The 22088-nt window shown below is 44.2% G+C and overlaps 2 protein-coding genes across 2 annotated transcripts in view; both read right to left on the reverse strand.

Annotated features, from left to right (window-relative positions):
* LOC310858228 (protein disulfide-isomerase) overlaps window positions 1-1020 on the reverse strand; it is a gene marked incomplete at its 5' end in the record, with an annotated part of 16513 nt that extends 15493 nt beyond the window's left edge. Inside the window, one exon of the mRNA XM_083764336.1 lies at window positions 810-1020. Within this exon, the coding sequence (XP_083620462.1) occupies window positions 810-1020 (211 nt within the window). The remainder of the gene's footprint in view (window positions 1-809) is intronic.
* A 5668-nt stretch (window positions 1021-6688) lies between these two features.
* Window positions 6689-17573, reverse strand: LOC310858853 (cell death-inducing p53-target protein 1-like). The gene is made up of 6 exons (XM_083765141.1): window positions 17485-17573; window positions 16099-16277; window positions 12876-12977; window positions 10864-10997; window positions 7425-7483; window positions 6689-7279 (listed from the first exon to the last, which is right to left on the reverse strand). Exons 2-6 carry the CDS (start codon window positions 16229-16231, stop codon window positions 7174-7176), a joined length of 534 nt encoding a protein of 177 aa, XP_083621267.1. The 5' UTR covers window positions 16232-16277; window positions 17485-17573; the 3' UTR covers window positions 6689-7173.
* Between the last annotated feature and the right edge of the window lie 4515 nt (window positions 17574-22088).

The raw sequence follows: 22088 nt of genomic DNA on the forward strand, positions 1-22088 counted from the left end.
AGACATTTTTTAGAATCTGATCTCAGGCCTAAATGGGTTAAAAGACAATAATAAAACCGCATGAGATTTCCTGATGTCATATACTGTCTTTCGTTGCGTTGGTTTCATGTGCTAAACGAGTGACTTTGAGAGCTGTTTCCCCGTTACAATTGGAAGTAGGGATGTCCCGATACACTTTTTTCGCTTCCGATCCGATCCCGATACCTCCATTTCTGTGTTAGCCGATACCGATACCGAATACCTTAAATCACGACACTGGTATCGACCAGTGTCGTGATTTCATGTTGTGTTTATAGCTATCTAGCTATAAACTATGTGTTTATAGCAGACTCCTCACTAAAATGCGCACTTGCAGTTTGGGCAACTGCAAAGCAAACTCCACATGTCCCAACATTTTATTTACCTGCCATAGTGTCGACCCCTTTCTCGTGTGTCGGATCTGTGGTTAGACTGGCATCTTCACCGATATGCCCCGATATGACCCGATATGACAAATAAGGGCCGATCCGATACTTTTCCCGATACCGATACAGTATCGGGACATCTCTAATTGGAAGTCAATGAGCGACTATTTAGTATTTATTAAATTGCTAATAAACAACAGAACGGAGCGAAATAACTCATGGAATGGAATAGTTTGCCCACAATAAGGTAACAAAAAACAACCCAAACCTCTAAAAAAAAAGTGGTCTTACCCTGTATGTAAATCACTCTGGATTAAGAGCGTCTGCTAAATGCCTAAATTGTAAATTGTGTGCATGTGTGTGTGTGTGTGCGTGTGTGTGTGCGTGCGTGCAGCGTATACTCACAGAAGTGCACGAGCAGCGCCTTGTGTTTCCTCAGAGCTCGGTTGAAGTTGGACTTTTTCAGCTGCAGGACTCCGTCCTTCTCAGGGATGGGACTGGGAGGAGGCTTGTCCTTCCCGGGGACGGGAGGAGGCTTGTCGCCCGCGCACACACACAGACACGCAGCGCACAGCGCAGCCAGTCCCACGGCGGCGGCCAGCCGTCGTGTCCTCATGTTGACCGAGACCTGCTGCTGCTCGCTGTAAAACTCTCTGGATCAACCGTTAACGGACTGCAAGACTAACGCACTATAATATGTTGATATTTAGTCGACTAGAAGACTAAGACCGCTAAGACTAAAACAACTTCGGAAGGCTAAAATATAGGGCTAAAACTAAATGTGTCGTTCAAAAAAGACTGAGCTCGAATCTGAATGAAATTAAGACTATAAGAGACTAAGATTTTTGATATTTAGTCTCCTAAAGACTGCACTATTAACGCTATAACACTTCCAGATGACTAAAATGGGACTAAAATGGTGTGTCATTCAAAAGACTAAGTCTAAAAAAAAGAGAGAACTGAACAGCGCTGTGGATAAAGAGCTTCTGACGTGATCAGATCCTCGTTAAATGAATCACAGCCTTAGAGAGTTCACACTCCGAGTACAAACTGACACACACAGAGCGCACACACACACAGAGCACACGCACGCACGCAGCGGGGAGGGGCTACTGTCAGTGTGTATGTGTGTCAGACAGAGAGAGAGAGAGAGCGAGAGAGGGAGGGAGTCATTGTGTCGACGTGCAATCAACATCAAAGTCGTGTATTATTGTATACGTGTAGAGCATGTGTAGGCTGTGCATGAAGTATGTGCACGCGTGTGCCTGTCTCTGTGTGTGTGAGACAGTGCTGAGCTAGTATTTGTGAACGTTATCTGCAGGGCTGTAGTTGATTATTAACTCTGACGCTCATACCTGTTATCAATAAAACACACTAATATCTGAGTGTCCTCAGCCTCCCCCCCCCCCCCCCCGCAAGGTCACAGACACACACACACACACACACACACACACACACATACCTTGATGTCAGGTGCACGTTAATGCTAAATCTCCCGCTCGCACGCACACAATCTCGGTCTTTCAAACGCACGCACGCACACACGCATGCACGCACAAACACACGCACACGCACACACACACACACACACACACACACACACAGTCAAATGAATTCCTTGCACATTCATACGACAGTATTTTGGACTCATTCGACGATTAGAATAAGAACAGTTTTAATTTCTATCAACATGATAGAAAGCATTTTAAAACAACATTAAAAACAATATGTTAGTATGAAAATAAAAATAAAGTGTGTGTCCAAAATACAGTAAGTAAAAAGGTTCGATTTCAGCTCTGACGCTTATTTCAGACATGCTCCAGTATTTGAAGAGTCTGCCTGCATGTGCTATTAACTCATTTTGGATAAAAACAAAAAATACGTTTTTGTCCTCTGTTAAGGAAGGAAAGGAAAGGTACTATGTTTACCCAGGGTAACTGGACTAAGCTCAAGAACTTGTTTACAGCCAGGCCCTGCTCATAGAACATTTCATGGTAGGGGTTCAATGCCTTGCTCAAGGGCACTTCAGCGGTGGTAATTTTAACGTGCCGGTCCGGGGATACGAACTATAGCGACCTTCCGATATCAAGACCGCTCCGCAAACCGTTCGGCCAACGATGGCAGCAGGCTCTCAGTCAAATCTGGTCACTTTTTTGTTACGACAATCAGCGTTAGTCAGTATGAAGTCGTCTCTACATCAGTCTGGAGTCGCTGACAGCGTTTACAAAACCCACAGGATAAATCCGTTTTCTATAATAGTGCTGATTTATGCAAAAGAAATAATGTAAAACATCAAAAAACGGACCGCCATTTAATGGCATTTCTATCTCTGGGAACCTCAATTTATTATTGTAAAATCAATGTTAATTTAACTCTGAGAGTGTACAAATTTGTGTACATTTGTACACTCTCTGAGTTACAGACCCATAAGGGTCCATTTGGTTCCATTTGTACACTCTCTTAGTTACAGACCCATAAGGGTCCATTTGGTTCCAATTGTACACTCTCTGAGTTACAGACCCATAAGGGTCCCTTTGGTTCCAATTGTACACTCTCTGAGTTACAGACCCATAAAGGCCCATTTGGTTCAAATTGTACACTCTCTGAGTTACAGACCCATAAGGGTCCATTTGGTTCCAATTGTACACTCTCTGAGTTACAGACCCATAAGGGTCCATTTGGTTCCAATTGTACACTCTCTGAGTTACAGACCCATAAGGGTCCATTTTGTTCCAAACTATCATCACCCCTGGAAACACCCTTGGGGGTCCCCGGACCGCACTTTGGGAACAACTGGTCTAACCAAAGCACCCGTCGCAGACATCTTCAGTTATTGGCCGTTGAATATAGCTTGTTCTCACCCCGATATCATGTAGGATTTATTACAAAATATTTGTCCCGAACACCGAGCGAACAGCACTTTAAAACAGTTTTACTGCCAGGAATGGCTTACTCCAGTTTACTGTCGTTGCTATATACGACATACCCGCCTTTTGTTTTATGTGTTTAATCCGCCGTATTGTAATGAATAAATATAAACTCCGTCTTCGTCGCTGAGATAGAGACTAGATGCTTTCGTTTTGATGACGAAACCGGAAATCGTCACATGCTGTGGGCTGCTAGGGCTTCTGGGAAATTGAGGCCAATGCAAATGAATGGGGTACAACGCCTCATGGAGGCGGGTCTTGTGCTGCGGTCTTGCGGCGCACCAAGATGGCGGGTGGTACGATTAAAAGCCCAAATAATTCAGCGTATGCTCTAAAGGTAATACAACAATCTCGGCAGTGAAGGGGGGTTGATTAAAATGCGGGTTACGCGTGTAAAACAGTCAAACTTTATAATATATATTATCCACAGTCAGAGTTTGATGGCAGTGGCTCGAAATATTCCGTTTCTACATTAAAAGGACAAACGGAACACGGCTGTCTTTGAGTGAGTTCAACAATCATATGGCAGCGAAATAAAAAAATAGAAACGTGACATACAGAAAGGCTATAGAGCGGTAAACATAGTACTGCATAGTTATATAACATATTCATATTAAAACATCTTTAGTACTGCATAGAGTTATAACATATTCATATTAAAACATATTTAGTACTGCATAGTTATATAACATATTCATATTAAAACATCTTTAGTACTGCATAGAGTTATAACATATTCATATTAAAACATCTTTAGTACTGCATAGTTATATAACATATTCATATTTAAACATGAGGAGTGAAACCAACAAACAAACAAACAAACAAACCAACAAAGTGCTGAACTGAAATCAGAGCCGTTTAAAACACATTTAGTGCCGGAAGTGCATCAAAATAGAAGCTCTGGGGTGCCGGAGTTGTCTGATCGCTTTTACTCTGAAAGCCATGAACCGGAAACACTTTCCTAAAAATGTTGACTTTACAAAGTGACCTCACATCCCCGATCATCTTAATTTATTTTCTTACGATGAGGAGCAGAAATGAAGCGCCAGCATATCGATCCATTCATTACCACGGAGAGCGCCTTGGATTAGGAGATACGAGTCATTCTTTCTGCCGCGCTAACATGGGAGTCAATGACAAGCTAATACTTGCACAGAGCGTTAGCGTACGGAAAGCGAAAAGCGAAATGCAAAAAAAAAGGGAAGAATTCTGAATATTCTTATCTCGCCCCGTGTCACTAGGACGTCGCTAGGACGTCCACAGACGTCGTAGGCACTACTTTTTCGGAATCCTTATGACGGCCTCACTCGTCGTATGAACTGAAACGTTTAACGAGGTCAGGAAACTCTTTGATCTCAGTTAACGAGGAGGTCAGGAAGGACACTCTTTGATCTCAGTTAACGAGGTGGTCAGGACACTCTTTGATCTCAGTTAACGAGGAGGTCAGGAAGGACACTCTTTGATCTCAGTTAACGAGGAGGTCAGGACACTCTTTGATCTCAGTTAACGAGGAGGTCAGGAAGGACACTCTTTGATCTCAGTTAACGAGGAGGTCAGGACACTCTTTGATCTCAGTTAACGAGGTGGTCAGGAAGGACACTCTTTGATCTCAGTTAACGAGGTGGTCAGGACACTCTTTGATCTCAGTTAACGAGGTGGTCAGGACACTCTTTGATCTCAGTTAACGAGGAGGTCAGGAAGGACACTCTTTGATCTCAGTTAACGAGGTGGTCAGGACACTCTTTGATCTCAGTTAACGAGGTGGTCAGGACACTCTTTGATCTCAGTTAACGAGGTGGTCAGGACACTCTTTGATCTCAGTTAACGAGGTGGTCAGGACACTCTTTGATCTCAGTTAACGAGGTGGTCAGGACACTCTTTGATCTCAGTTAACGAGGTGGTCAGGAACACTCTTTGATCTCAGTTAACGAGGTGGTCAGGACACTCTTTGATCTCAGTTAACGAGGTGGTCAGGATACTCTTTGATCTCAGTTAACGAGGTGGTCAGGACACTCTTTGATCTCAGTTAACGAGGTGGTCAGGACACTCTTTGATCTCAGTTAACGAGGAGGTCAGGAAGGACACTCTTTGATCTCAGTTAACGAGGTGGTCAGGACACTCTTTGATCTCAGTTAACGAGGTGGTCAGGACACTCTTTGATCTCAGTTAACGAGGTGGTCAGGAAACTCTTTGATCTCAGTTAACGAGGTGGTTAGTATTTCTTAAATTGATCGTCCCAAAACATTGAGTTTACTGTAATTTGTCGTCACAACTCCAGTTGTCTTTGTCCGCGGCGTAAACATCTTTAAATAAATACTTTTTGAAAAGTCTGTGAGGAAAATTAACCCATTCTGGGCGGGAACCCATTTTGGTGTTATGCTTTAGCTATTGAAAAATAGCAGATCAACAAGCTCATAAAATCGAAGACATTAGCCGATGATCCAACACAACTCAAACTACTTCCAGAGAACATTAGCCGATGATCCAACACAACTCAAACTACTTCCAGAGAACATTAGCCGATGATCCAACACAACTCAAACTACTTCCAGAGAACATGAGTTGATGATCCAACACAACTCAAACTACTTCCAGAGAACATTAGCTGATGATCCAACACAACTCAAACTACTTCCAGAGAACATTAGCCGATGATCCAACACAACTCAAACTACTTCCACATCAGTTTGAGGCTGGTTTTGGCAATAAAAAACGATAAGACTAACTTAACCCATTCTGACCTGAGATCAGATTCATACGAGGTTTCCACTGGACACACACTGGTCTGATTAACCCATTCTGACCTGAGATCAGATTCATACGAGGTTTCCACTGGACACACACACTGGTCTGATTAACAACGGAAGACTCTGAGAGTGTCGTGAATCCCTCCCTCAACAGCTCTGACTGAAGTCAGCACTCAAAGGAGCACGCAAAGAAACACAGTAAAAAAACAGTTCCACTCAGTCTTATTTGTAAGGACGTTTGAACAAGTCGTATAAAACTAGACTCTAGTTAGGCAGCATTTCAGTGAAATATGGCTTTAGGAGGCCTGCTTGGAGCACCGAAGTCTGACGCCAATACTTTAGAACCAGGGGATGAGCGAGTGACGTCAGGACTTTAGAACCAGGGGATGAGCGAGTGACGTCAGGACTTTAGAACCAGGGGATGAGCGAGTGACGTCAGGACTTTAGAACCAGGGGATGAGCGAGTGACGTCAGTGACTTTAGAACCAGGGGATGAGCGAGTGACGTCAGTGACTTTAGAACCAGGGGATGAGCGAGTGACGTCAGGACTTTAGAACCAGGGGAATCGAAGGGATGAGCAAGTTACATCAGGACTTTAGAACCAGGGGAATCGAAGGGATGAGCGAGTTACATCAGGACTTTAGAACCAGGGGAATCAAAGGGATGAGCGAGTGACGTCAGGACTTCGGTGCTCTATTTCAGTGAAGGCTCTAGGAGGTGTGTAAGTCTCTTTAAGAGGCGTTTATTTTAGGAGATTCCCACCGCGGTCGAGCTCAACCCCCCGGATTTAGGCGTGACACAATTATGACTTTGAACAGGAAGACAGATTTAACCGATTCCATGCCGCCACCACCTGGTGGTTGAATTCGGTACTGCTGCCAGAGTACACAGGCAACCACAGAGCTACAGTACTGACAGAGGATCGTTGACCAATCAGAGACTAGTAATTATTACAAAGAAAACGTATAAAAACACACATATATATTATTGTAGTATATTACAGACCCATTGTCACTTCACCCAAAAACAAATAGAAAAACAAATACTAAGAGGACGGATTATTGTACGACGCGCATGTGTGTGTGTGTGTGGTTATCTAATGTGTGTAGAGAGGTGTTTGTGGCACTGAGGACAGGAGTGATGGACGTCTTGCATTCCCTCTGAACAAAATGGAATCAGACAGCAACCACAGACGAACCTGCACACACACACACACACACACACACACACACACACACACACACACACACACACACACACACTTTGTTAATATTTTGAATTCAAAGACTCAATCATTGAAGTGGTGTGTGTGTGTGCACGCGCGCGCGTGTGTGTGTGCTCACCCCAGCATACAGAAGATGAAGCAGGTGCACCAGGCTGCTCGACCAGGGATGTGCTGCACCTGCAACGATATTAAATAACATAAACAACGTTATTACAGTGAACTAAAACTAAACAAATAACAAACAACGTTATTAGTCATTTGCACCTGTGTAGTGATGTTGTGATGACAGTAATACCTGTGTAGTGATGTTGTAATGACAGTAATACCTGTGTAGTGATGTTGTAATGACAGTAATACCTGTGTAGTGATGTTGTGGTGACAGTAATACCTGTGTAGTGATGTTGTGATGACAGTAATACCTGTGTAGTGATGTTGTGATGACAGTAGTACTAGTACCTGTGTAGTGATGTTGTGATGACAGTAGGGACAGTAATACCTGTGTAGTGATGTTGTGATGACAGTAATACCTGCTCCTAGACACCCTAGCGGATCTAGGCATCGGTGGAACGGCACTAAAGTGGTTCTCCTCCTACCTCACCGACCGGACCTACCAGGTTTCCTGGAAAGGTCACAGTGGATGTCCTCCAATCACCTCAAGCTGAACCCAGACAAGACTGAGCTTCTCTTCTTCCCAGCTAAGTTCTGCCCTATGCGGGAGCTAACTATCTCCGTAGACAACGCCCTGGTAACGTCTGTCCAAACAGCCAGGAACCTCGGTGTTGTCCTGGACAGTCAGCTCTCGTTCAAAGCTCACATCACAGCTGTCACCCGATCCTGTAGGTTCACACTCTATAATATACGACGAATTAGACCGTTCCTCACCCAGGAATCAGCCCAGCTCCTAATCCAGACAACAGTCTTGTCAAAACTCGACTATTGTAACTCCCTCCTTACTGGCCTACCAGCATGTGCACTTAAGCCTCTCCAGCTGATCCAAAATGCCGCAGCTCGCTTGGTCTTCAACCAGCCAAAATTCTCACATGTCTCCCCCCTGCTCCGCTCCCTCCACTGGCTCCCGGTCGCTGCCCGCACAGAATACAAAACTCTGATGCTGGCATTCAAGGCAACCAAAGGTATGGCTCCCCCATATCTTGCAAGTATGATTGAACCCTACAAACCCTCCCACGCACTCAGATCAGCCAACGCAGGGAAGCTGGAAGTACCCTCACTAAAAACGCCAGGACAACGCTCCACACGTCCCAAACTCTTCTCCCTTCTGGCTCCAAAACTGTGGAATGCACTTCCCATTGCAGTCAGAACTGCAGCATCACTCCCAATCTTCCGCCGTAGTCTGAAAACCCACCTTTTTAGACTCCATCATGGCCCATAGCACTTACCCTACCCCCTTAGATAGCATTTCTGTAGACTTAGATAGCATCTGATACAGACTTATAGCATGTTATGTAGACAGCACTATAATTGCATTGTATATAGTCATAGCACGCCATAGTACATATGTATAGCATAGTAGTATATATATACAGTTTATATGTATAGTCTCATAACATAGATATTCCACTGTTACTTTCTTAGCTTACGCATGTTTTATGATAAATGCTTTTTTGTGATGTATTCCCATGCTTTTGTTCTTGCTTATTGTAAATCGCTCTGGATTAAGAGTGTCTGCTAAATGTCTAAATTGTAAATTGTGTAGTGATGTTGTGATGACAGTAGTACCTGTGTAGTGATGTTGTGATGACAGTAATACCTGTGTAGTGATGTTGTGATGACAGTAGGGACAGTAATACCTGTGTAGTGATGTTGTGATGACAGTAATACTCGATCCTGTAGGTTCACACTCTATAACATACGACGAATTAGACCATTCCTCACCCAGGAATCAGCCCAGCTCCTAATCCAGACAACAGTCTTGTCAAAACTCGACTATTGTAACTCCCTCCTTACTGGCCTACCAGCATGTGCACTTAAGCCTCTCCTCTTATGTATAGTTTATATGTATAGTGTATGTATAGTTTCATTATATAGATATTCCACTGTTACTTTCTTAGCTTACGCATGTTTCATGATAAATACTTTTATGTGATGTATTCCCATGCTTTTGTTCTTGCTTAAATGTAAGTCGCTCTGGATTAAGAGCGTCTGCTAAATGCCTAAATTGTAATTGTAAATTGTAATACCTGTGTAGTGATGTTGTGATGACAGTAGGGACAGTAATACCTGTGTAGTGATGTTGTGATGACAGTAGGGACAGTAGTACCTGTGTAGTGATGTTGTGGTGACAGTAATACCTGTGTAGTGATGTTGTGATGACAGTAATACCTGTGTAGTGATGCTGTGATGACAGTAATACCTGTGTAGTGATGTTGTGATGACAGTAGGGACAGTAGTACCTGTGTAGTGATGTTGTGATGACAGTAATACCTGTGTAGTGATGTTGTGATGACAGTAATACCTGTGTAATGATGTTGTGATGACAGTAATACCTGTGTAGTGATGTTGTGATGACAGTAGGGACAGTAATACCTGTGTAGTGATGTTGTGATGGCAGTAATACCTGTGTAGTGATGTTGTGATGACAGTAGGGACAGTAATACCTGTGTAGTGATGACAGTAATACCCGTGTAGTGATGTTGTGATGACAGTAGGGACAGTAATACCTGTGTAGTGATGTTGTGATGACAGTAGGGACAGTAATACCTGTGTAGTGATGTTGTGATGACAGTAGGGACAGTAATACCTGGGTAGTGATGTTGTGATGACAGTAATACCTGTGTAGTGATGTTGTGATGACAGTAATACCTGTGTAGTGATGTTGTTTTGACAGTAATACCGGTGTAGTGATGTTGTGATGACAGTAGTACCTGTGTAGTGATGTTGTGATGACAGTAATACCTGTGTAGTGATGTTGTGATGACAGTAGGGACAGTAATACCTGTGTAGTGATGTTGTGATGACAGTAATACCTGTGTAGTGATGTTGTGATGACAGTAATACCTGTGTAGTGATGTTGTTTTGACAGTAGGGACAGTAGTACCTGTGTAGTGATGTTGTGATGACAGTAATACCTGTGTAGTGATGTTGTGATGACAGTAGTACCTGTGTAGTGATGTTGTGATGACAGTAGGGACAGTAATACCTGTGTAGTGATGTTGTGATGACAGTAGGGACAGTAATACCTGTGTAGTGATGTTGTGGTGACAGTAGGGACAGTAATACCTGTGTAGTGATGTTGTGATGACAGTAGGGACAGTAATACCTGTGTAGTGATGTTGTGATGACAGTAGGGACAGTAATACCTGTGTAGTGATGTTGTGATGACAGTAGGGACAGTAATACCTGTGTAGTGATGTTGTGGTGACAGTAGGGACAGTAATACCTGTGTAGTGATGTTGTGATGACAGTAGGGACAGTAATACCTGTGTAGTGATGTTGTGATGACAGTAGGGACAGTAATACCTGTGTAGTGATGTTGTGATGACAGTAGGGACAGTAGTACCTGTGTAGTGATGTTGTGATGACAGTAGGGACAGTAATACCTGTGTAGTGATGTTGTGATGACAGTAGGGACACTGGGTGACCGTGGGGTGTTCTCCCAACGCCAGGCTGTGTATCGTCTGGGACGGAACCGCCACCACCGTCTGACCCGCGGTTCTGTTGTCTGACTCACTGACTGGACGCACACACACGCACATGCACACGCACACGCACACACACACACACACACACACACACACACACACACACACACACACACACACACACACACACACCTGTCAATGGTGCCACCTTCCTACCTCCATGACTGCCCGTCTAGATATGTCTCACTGCCCGTAGCGCGGCACTCGTAGATCTGCTATTTTTGAAAGATTGTGAAAATGTCGCGCAAATCTTTGAATATATTCTTTCAGACTAAGAGCGAACGATTTTACCTCATATCGTTGCTTCTGAGGGGGTCCCCTGGAACAACATATTTTCAGAGGGGGTCCACGGCCAAATACAGGTAATTCTGGGGGTCCTTGACCCTTGAAAAGGTTGAGCACCACCGACACGGAAACATAGGGTTTAACCCTTTCAGAACCACTGACACAGAAACATAGGGTTTTAACCCTTTCAGAACCACTGACACAGAAAAATAGGGTTTTAACTCTTTCAGAACCACCGACACAGAAACATAGGGTTTAACCCTTTCAGAACCACCGACACAGAAACATAGGGTTTAACCCTTTCAGAACCACCGACACAGAAACACACGTTTGTGCAATGGATGCCATGCCCGGCATCCCGAGATTTGTGTTATTCCCCATAATCCGGGGAAAAAAAATAAAAAAATAAAAGTACAGTATTTTGGCTGTTTTTAGGTAAACGTCCGTTAGCATTTATGCACAAAATACACAAAATACTCACGTGCACGTGTGGTCTTTATGTGCATTATGGATCATAAAATGCTCAAAATACGATATTCAGGGCTTGATTAGAGCTTAATTATTGGAGCTTAATATTAGAGCTATAGCACTGGCGCGCTATAGAGCGTCGCAGTCCCGCCCCCTACCATGGCCCAGGAAATGATTCTCCGTTCATTTTCCTCATAGACATTTCAGAAAGTATTTATTTAAAGACGTTTACGCCGCGGACAAAGACAACTCTTGTCGTGACAAATCATGACAACAAATTTGTCGGGCCAAACAAATAATTAGAAAGTAGAAAAAAACGGCAACACTTTTTTTTTTTTTTTTTTCTATGAAATTATTTGTTTTGTCCAAAATATTGTGTGTGTCGTCATGATTTGTCACGACTCGAGTTGGCTTCATACGACGCTTAAAAGGTCTAAATACTAATAAATAATATATATATATAATAAATACTTTCTGAAATGTCTATGAGGAAAATGAACGGAGAATCATTTCCTGGGCCCTGGTGGTAGGGGGCGGGACTGCGACGCTCTATAGTGGCCACTATAGCACTGGCGCTGATGGAGATAAGACATTTTTATAGAATGGGCCTCAGGTGTGATGTCATAAAATGATTGCCTCGGGACGCGAAAAGTCAATAGATCTCCACGTCGTCTCAGAGGTTTCAAAGACAGTCCACTAACACTGCGTGAAAAGAGTTAACGGGCATTTATGGACACTAGATTTGCCCGTAAACCTCAAGTTTAGCAGCATATACAGTTAACCCATTCAGATCTAAGTTCGATTCTACAAATGTCTTCTAAATCCTGACAGTTTTCTGTTTGTAGACGTCAGTGGTTCTCAACCTTTTTCATGTCAAGGACCACCAGAAATATCTGGATTTGGCCCACCGACACCCCCCCCCCCCGCTCTGAAAGAATACATATTCGAAGGTTCGCGCCACATTTTCACGATTAAAAAAAGAAATAGCAGACCTACAAGCTCATAGCGTGGCATAACACGATGCTTAAAAAAACCAAAAGGCCTTCACGCCCAGAATGGGTTAATATACAGTTAATATACAGGTGTGATGGTACAATTCGGTAGTTTACTGTAATTTACACGCTTTTCTGCTAAATGTGGTCACTTCCCGCACGTACTGTGTGTTGATTGGTGGACGATGTTCGGACCCCTCTGAGGGGGCGTGGTCACAGGCATCATGGGCGGAGCCAGGACCGGGTAAGGGTCCGTTGGCATGGTAACTGTGGAGCTCACGCACGCAGGCACACACACACACACACACACACACACACACACACACACACACACACACAGTGAGCAAAAGTGATGAGGTGTGAGAAAGGAAGGAAGTATGAATTGTAGACATAGCACTTTATAGTATATATCTACAATTTCATTATATAGATTATATTCCACTGTTACGTTCTTAGCTTACGCATGTTTCATGATAACTACCGTAATATCCGGACTACAAGGCGCACCTGAATATAAGCCGCACCAGCCAAATTTAGGGGAAATCCCAAATATGTACGTATACAAGCCGCACCGGACTATAAGCCGCAGGTGTTTTAATGTTTAGTTACCATTATGTAAAGGTTTCCGCACGGTCGCCCCTTTTCCATGCCCCACTATTATACTGATTATATAAAAGGTATTATCATATTAATGTATCATTGTTAAAGGACCACTTCACCACTTTTCAACCTATCTTCATATAATAGGTCCTCACTAATAATCATGATAAAATGGCACGATATTTTTCTACTCAGTCTGTCTCATAGGAGGGCTGTGGGCAGTTCAGAAACCGTCTTCCAGTGACATCATCATTAGGCAGATACTTTTTTAAACAAGATCTTTTTACAATTCTTTTTAGATTTTCATTATCGTGAGAACGATGGCTTCCATTCCCGCATTGCAACTTTTCAGAACTAGAAAGCCTGCAGTTTCTATTAGCTTGTATTCCCCATCGATGATGTCACTGGAAGACGGTTTCTAAACTGCCCACAGCCCTCCTATGAGACACAGACTGGTTTCTGAACTGCCCACAGCCCTCCTATGAGACACAGACTGGTTTCTGAACTGCCCACAGCCCTCCAATGAGACACAGACTGGTTTCTGAACTGCCCACAGCCCTCCTATGAGACACAGACTGGTTTCTGAACTGCCCACAGCCCTCCTATGAGACACAGACAGAGTAGAAAAGAATTGCGCCATTTTTTCATGATTATTAATGAGTACTTATTATATGAAGATAGGTTGAAAAGTGGTGAAGTGGTCCTTTAAGTTCACTCTGCATATCCACGGGCATAATGGGCTAAATCAGGAGAAATGTGTTTAATAAAACGAAATTAACTGGTCCTAAATTAATTTAATTAAGCAGTGACAATCTCTGTGTCATGTTGTTCTTTCTTAATTTTACAGAATATAGAGATCAACTACTATACAATCAAATACATCTGTATACAAGATCATTTCAGATTTCAGAGAGGGAGGGAAATTCAGAGAGGGAGAGAAACAAACATTAAAACACTTTGCGGGGGCGAGTAGTTTGGTATTCCGTGCACAGAGGGGATTAAAGAGAAGGCTGTTGGTGGAAGCTTCCATTTTATTAAATTTTTAACAAACAAGTTGCATATTTGTGTGTTACCATGTAGTGCAATATGGAACATGTACTGTGCTGTGTAAACTGTACTCTGTACTGTATGTATAGCGTTTCAGAAACAAACTTTAACATGTTTAACAGCATTCGAAGAAACGTGTGCGCTCCCAGCGCATCACTTAACGAGGCAATGTCAATGGCAAAATGAAATGTAAAATGTAGTGCTATTAATTAAAAGCATTAAAATGCCTGTAACACGGCAGTAGGCTTACAGGTGCAGTAAACACGGCTGCTTAAAATATAACCAGCCTACCTCGTCAACTTTTAGGATAAGGTGCAGTAAGGCTGTAACAAAAAAAGTCAGTCATTAATCCACTCGCGAACCGCCAGTAATGTGATCCGTTGTGCATTGGTTTGTGAGTGTAGGATAGCGTTACGTAGTATTAATCCTCATCTTCGTCTTCGTCCTGTGTACTAAAACTAGCAAAGTCCTCTTCTTCAGTATCGGAAACGAACAGCCTCAGGGTGGCTTCGACAGCCGCACTCCCTCTTTCGTTGTCGCTCTCAAAACCAAGGAACTCCTCTTCGTCATAGTCACTGTCGGATTCGAACATCCTCTGAAGGGCCTCGTCAGCCGTGGCGGTGTCCTCCTCTTCATTGCGCAGCAGTCCAGCCTTTCGAAACCCGTTGATGATCGTGGTTGATTTCACACCTCTCCATGCTGTTAGGATCCACTGGCAGACTTGCACAAAGTTGCTTTTCGCATCCGACCAGTTTTGGTGAATGATTTCTCGCCGCTCGTCATCCATGCCTCCCACTGAATGCGTAGTCCCACTTTGAACGCACGATTCACACTGATGTCGAGTGGCTGCAGATGCTTCGTTGTGCCCCCAGGTATGACAGCTGGAATGGAGGTTGTTGCCTTGATGGCTGCTTTCACAGACTCTGTTATATGGGCCCTCATGCTGTCCAAAACGACAGAATGCGAAAGAATCCTCCGGGCCGCTTCCCGTAGCACTCTACCAGCCACTCCTTCATTACGCTTTCCATCATCCACGCTTTCTTGTTGACTTTAAAGGATATGCCGTTCGGGATCTTTTCTTTTGGCATAGTCATCCGCTTGAAAATCACCATTGGCGGAAGCTTTGATCCGGACGCGGTGCAGCCAGAACACAAGTGAAATTCGTTCTCTCGTGGCCAGTGGTTCTCAACGTGATGGTCGATTCACCCCTCTTGTTAACAGTCCTAGTGAGAGGCAGGTCAAACGTCAAAGGCACTTCATCCATATTTATGATCTCGTCCGGTCCAATGGAATGTTCGGCTATGTTTCTTTGTGTGAATTCGCGGAAGTTTGTTATTTTTTCGCACTCTTCCTAAACGCAGACTGCGTATAGGTTCCCCTAGCAAAGAGTGTGCTACACTGTTTGCGCACGGACGGTGAGCACAGGGCGGGCGGGGGCCTTTTACGTTCTTTGCGCAGTGAGAGTACGCTGCTCAGAAGGGTGAAATCTTCCGTCAACAGCGTACCTATTGATCAGAATCGGTGACAGTCCTACACCGAAGATGTTTTATTTTTGCTTCGGACGGATGGGAGAGTATATTTTTAGACAACACACAGATCTATCAATCTTCAATCATGAAGCGACTTTATCCTTCAGGAAATTATAAAAAGAAAAAGAATAAAGTGCACACTAAAGTGCCGCGGCACACAGGTTGGGAAACACTGTCTTGTGATGGCTCTGCGTTAGCTGTAAAAAAGGTACCTGCTTCTCCATAAGTGGGCGGGGGTGTGGAGGGCGAGCCGAGGGTCACAGGGTGGTAGGTGGGGGGAGGCGGGGTCACACCCATGAACACGCCCCCCAGGGTGGGGGGGGGGGTGGAGGCAGGCCTCGTCATAGGACGGAGGCTCCATCGGTCATCAGCCGGTCAACCAATCACAGCGCTGGGAAAAGAAAATGCGAAGTGAGGGGCGGGGCGCGAATAATAACATATTAAAGGACAACTTTAGTTTTTTTTCAACCACGGTTCATGTTTTAGGTCGTTATTAGAGAAAAAGTAAAAGATGAGTGTTATTTTTTATTTTTATTTGCTGCTTTCTTTCAATTTAGGGATTTTAGCTGTTTTTGACAGGGGGGCAGGGGCATTCGAGCATGGGGCAAAATATGTATTATTTTTTACAAAATATTATAGAGATTTATTTTTGTATTATTTACTATAGTCCTACTAGACCCCAGGAAATTTCATCTGGCCACAGAAGATCACAGGATCTACTGAATGTGAAGGTAGCCTACTGGGGGGAAGCCACACATGTGTGTCATAGGCTCAACATGTCAGTTTGGGGTAGTGAGGGTAGGTACCCTCACCAAAAACATGCAGTAATCCTGGTCTCTATACTGCCTCCCCCTGGCCAGCCGGGGCGCCTGATGGAGTGGAAAGGAACTGGTCTCTATACTGCCTTCCCCTGGCCAGCCGGGGCGCCTGATGGAGGGGAAAGGAACTGGTCTCTATACTGCCTCCCCCTGGCCAGCCGGGGCGCCTGATGGAGTGGAAAGGAACTGGTCTCTATACTGCCTTCCCCTGGCCAGCCGGGGCGCCTGATGGAGGGGAAAGGAACTGGTCTCTATACTGCCTCCCCCTGGCCAGCCGGGGCGCCTGATGGAGGGGAAAGGAACTGGTCTCTACACTGCCTCCCCCTGACCAGCCGGGGCGCCTGATGGAGGGGAAAGGAACTGGTTGGAATAACGTGTTCCTTCCACGCGCTACGTCCAACCAGGGAAACTCCCCCCTGTCAGGTGTAAAGGAGCGACTTGGACACTCAGGCATGAAGGAAGCATGAGTTCAAGTCTGTTGCTCTCCCCTTGTCCCCCATATATGGGGACTAGGTTGGTGGAGGGTGTGTAGAGCCCAGGATCACATTATATAGTTGACACAGGGGTGAAAAATGGGTTCCAAAATCGTGGGATAAAACTTATATATATATATATATATGTCAGTTTGACATATTCAGTATAGATATTCTACCATAAATGACAGATTAACAAGCTCATAGCGCATGCTATGTGCTTGTAGATATGCTATTTTATAATAGCTTAAGTATAACAGAATGCTTGGTTCCCGCCCAGATCAGATCAGAGATCAGATCATCATACCTGTCGTCAAGACCACACGCCACCGAACAACACGCCGATGACATCACAGCCTAGGGGCGGGGCCTGTTGATGACATCACAGGAGGAGCCTGTTCAGCGGGTGGAATGACAAGCATGTTCTCCTTTAACCACTTCCTGCTCCACTGACACGCCCTGCAGTGTAGGTCTAGGTCTCTCTACCGCCTCTCTCTCTCTCTCTCTCAGCTGTAGGTCTACCTCTCTCTAGCATCTCTCTCTCTCTCTCTATCCGATTTAATACTTCTCTCTCTCCCCCCTCTCTCCCCCCCTCTCTCCCCCCCCTCTCTTTCTCTCTCTCTCTCTCTCTCTCTCTCTCCTCTCTCTCCCCTCTCTCTCTCTCTCTCTCTCCCCTCTCTCTCCCCTCTCTCTCCTCTCCCCTCTCCCCCCTCTCTCTCTCTCTCCCCTCTCCCTCTCCCTCTCCCTCCTCCCTCTTTCTCTCTCTCATCTCCCCCTCTCTCTATCTCCCTCTCCCTCTCCCTCATCTCCCCTCTCTCTACCTCTCCCTCCCCCCCCCTCTCTCTCTCCCCCCCTCTCTCCCCCCCCCCCCCCCCTCTCTCTCTCTCTCATCTGTGTCTTTGTCCATCTGACATTCCGTTCTTAACATTCAACTGGGTGTGTGCTCTGTTTGTACACTGTGTGTGTGTGTGTGTGTGTGTGTGTGTGTGTGTGTGTGTGTGTGTGTGTGTGTGTGTGTGTGTGTGTGAGGTGGTAAATTGGATACCAACGCAACTGGTTTCGGTGTAAACTCTGACTGGCCTGATCTGAAGGGTCTGTGTAACTGGACTGGTGTCTCTTTGACCTGAAGGGTCTGTGTAACTGGACTGGTGTCTCTTTGACCTGAAGGGTCTGTGTAACTGGACTGGTGTCTCTTTGACCTGAAGGGTCTGTGTAACTGGACTGGTGTCTCTTTGACCTGAAGGGTCTGTGTAACTGGACTGGTGTCTCTTTGAACTGAAGGGTCTGTGTAACTGGACTGGTGTCTCTTTGACCTGAAGGGTCTGTGTCACTGGACTGGTGTCTCTTTGAACTGAAGGGTCTGTGTAACTGGACTGGTGTCTCTTTGGAGTGGAAAGGAGTGGACAACGAGACCAGTGTTGTTTTTGGCATCAAATTTCTATTTTAGTTTTAGTCTTTGTCTTTTGAATAGTTTTCATTTAGTTTTAGTCACCCGGAATGTTTTATTGTTAGTCTAGTTTTAGTCGACTAAATGTCATAAGATTTTAGTCGACGATGTATTTTGGCGGGCCTTGATGCCGTCGTAATGAGTGTTTTTTACACTTGCTGAAAATAGCCGATCTACAAGCTCACAACGCGTCACAGCGCAACGCGCTGTGAGCTTGTAGATCGGCTATTTTCAGCATGCAACCAAGTGTAAAATGACTTGTACTGGATATCTTGTCCACTAGTCCCTTCCTAACCTTTTAGTCTAGTTTTTATTTGTTGACGAAATTGTCAGTACATTTAGTCTTAGTTTTAGTCATCATAGATAGTTTTCATTTAGTTTCCATTTAGTTTTCATCAGTGGAAAAAGGTAGTCGACGAACATTTTTCGTCTTAGTTTTAGTCGACGAAAACAACACTGAACGAGACGGTGCACGTCTCTGAATCTGTGATCACTGACCTGTCAATCAACGCTCGTGCAGCAGTAAGCCGCAACGACGGAACAACAAGCGCGCTCCCTAACAACAACGGTGTGCGCATCTTCTAGCGCTCAGAGAGCAGCATAGAGAACGACGCTGGACAGGACCACGGCTGGACAGGACAACGGCTGCAACAGAACCTGGCGTGCCTCCAGTCAGCTGATCACTCCGTGTCTCACTCAATTCTAAAACAAAACGCAGCGATTGATTGATGAGCGACATTCTCATCTTCACAGAAAAGGCACGGCTCCAAGTGCTGCCAACCAAACTGAACCTATCAATCTGGTATCCGATAATCATGACCCTCACTGTCTACACCGTGGACAGCATCAGACCGTAGAGTCTAGGGGCTGTATTTTGCGTGTCTTAAGTACCTGGTCTTATTCCCTAACTTGAGTAAACTAAAGAACTGGAGGCGTGATCAATGCTCTTTGGCCACTCAGAATAGCCAAATGGCATTGATCACGCCTCCGGGTCTTTAGTTTACTCAAGTTAGGTAATAAGACCTGGTACTTAAGCAAAATACAGTCCTATGTCTCATATATTAAACAGCTGTAATATCTACAAAGGACTGTATATAGCCAGGCATGACAGAATTGTGAACATTATTGCCAAGATGTGTCACCTATATGTTTCATTCCTCCGTTGTGTTTCACAAAAATCCCCTGTGTGAAACCAGAAATGTTTCAATGCAATGACCCAACCGTGTTTGCAAATATAACTGCAAATACACCAGATGTCATTAGATTTGACATCCTAACATCCTAAAAAAATTCTGAAAAACCCTATGATGGCAATAAAAAAAGGGGCGCTCTTATCATCATACATCACCAGCCAATCAAATCATCACATTCCGTGCTACAAACACACATACAGACAAAGCTTTGCATAGGAGGGGGAGGGCTAGCGCCCCTCAAAACAAACAGAAAAAAAACGTCTTGACTGCTAAAATATAAAACATCTGAGAGCAGGTGCTCTGAGGCTGAACGCTACTTTTTGGATACGATGCGTTACGTGCATCGTACATAAAGGGTAAACACTTCCCGTTTGGGGCGACCGTTCTTCCCGGTCAGGGCGACTGTTCTGTGCGTGACACTATAGTGTCACGCACGCGCTCGCAATTTACAATTTACAATTTAGGCATTTAGCAGACGCTCTTAATCCAGAGCGACTTACATTAAGCAAGAACAAAAAAAGCATGGGAAATAGATCACATAAAACATTTATCAAGAAACATGCGTAAGCTAAGAAAGTAACAGTGGAATATCTATATAATGAAGCTATACATGTAAACTATACATCTATACTACAATGCTATACATATGTACTATGACGTGCTATGACTACATACAATGCAACGCACACACACACACGCACACACCCTAGCCGCAATTTGCAACTCTAGATTTTTTCTATAATGGGATGAATCTAGAGTTGCAATACCCTCCATTGACTCCCCACTCATCCAATTTGGTTTGCGATCTGCTTGTCTTAAACAACGTTGCAGCTGTAATCCAAGCTTGAATTATCCTCTTTCAATCTGCCGAGCTTGTTTTTCATAAAAATCCTCCCTCTGCAGGTAATTCTTTTTCTAAGTGTTGCACTTTGGAAGCACTCATATTGTTAACCGGGTCGCGCTGCTGCCTCCTGCATTATGTGCAAATTTGAACAGGTGGAACGCAGGCCGTTCAGTGACTTACGACGAGCGCCTCCAAACTCCAGCACTTAGAAAAATAATCACCTGCACAGAATTTCTTGACAGAAAGTAGCTCATAACATGTCTACGGTGGATTTTTTATGAAAAACAAGCTCGGCAGATTGAAAGAGGATAATTCAAGCTTGGACTACAGCTGCAATGTTGGTTGAGTTTAACGTCGTTTAAGACAAGCAGATCGCAAACCAAATTGGATGAGTGGGGAGTCAATGGAGGGTATTGCAACTCTAGATTCATCCCCATTATAAACAAATCTAGAGTTGCAAATTTGCGGCGACCCTCACCCCAGAGGGGAGCTTCACATGAGGCTAGTGTAGGAGCCATGCATTGGTTTATTATGTTGGTCTATGAAATGGGAGTGGGCTGTCACTGGTGATTAACGTGGATGATTGACGGGGCATAGGGGCGGACCTTCCGCGTAGTCTGAAAACCCACCTTTTCAGACTCCATCATGGCCCATAGCACTTACCCTACCCCCTTAGATAGCATTCTGTAGACTTAAATAGCATTTGATACAGACTTATAGCATGTTATCATGTAGACAGCACTATAATTGCATTGTATGTAGTACATAGCACGTCATATTACATATGTATAGCATAGTAGTATATATGTATAGTTTATATGTATAGTTTCATTATATAGATATTCCACTGTTACTTTCTTAGCTTACGCATGTTTTCATGATAAATGTTTTTATGTGATGTATTCCATGCTTTTTTGTCTTGCTTAATGTAAGTCACTCTCGATTAAGAGCGTCTGCTAAATGCCTGAATTGTAATTGTAAATTGGACCTGATTCATTCAATACCTCACCTAGGTCATCTGCTTCACACACAGTGAGAGAGAGGGGGTGTGTGGGAAGCCGCACTTTTGTTGACCGCTTTATACCGATTATTTTGCTTTCTTTTATTTACGTTGGATCGATGTGACTACTTTGCTTTGCTGTTTGAGCACCGTTTGAGTTATGCACTGCACTGGCTTTAATAAAACACCTTAAACGCATTGTTTTGGACCCACAGTGAAATCCTTTTGTTTGCGGAGCGCGTCTGACAACCTGGCCCATCCCATCGCCTCTCAGCGACTTATTTATACATCAATCTCCCGTAGTCGCTCAACAGCTAGGGTAAAGTTAAGGTTTGGTCTGACTGTCAATGTAAACAACGTCCATAAATACTCATATGAATGACATACCCAATCAGAATACAAAACTGCTCGCCCCAATTCCAACTCG

The sequence above is a fragment of the Protomyctophum parallelum genome (genome assembly GCF_964188405.1).
Source record: "Protomyctophum parallelum genome assembly, chromosome: 5".
Classification (NCBI taxonomy): domain Eukaryota; kingdom Metazoa; phylum Chordata; class Actinopteri; order Myctophiformes; family Myctophidae; genus Protomyctophum; species Protomyctophum parallelum.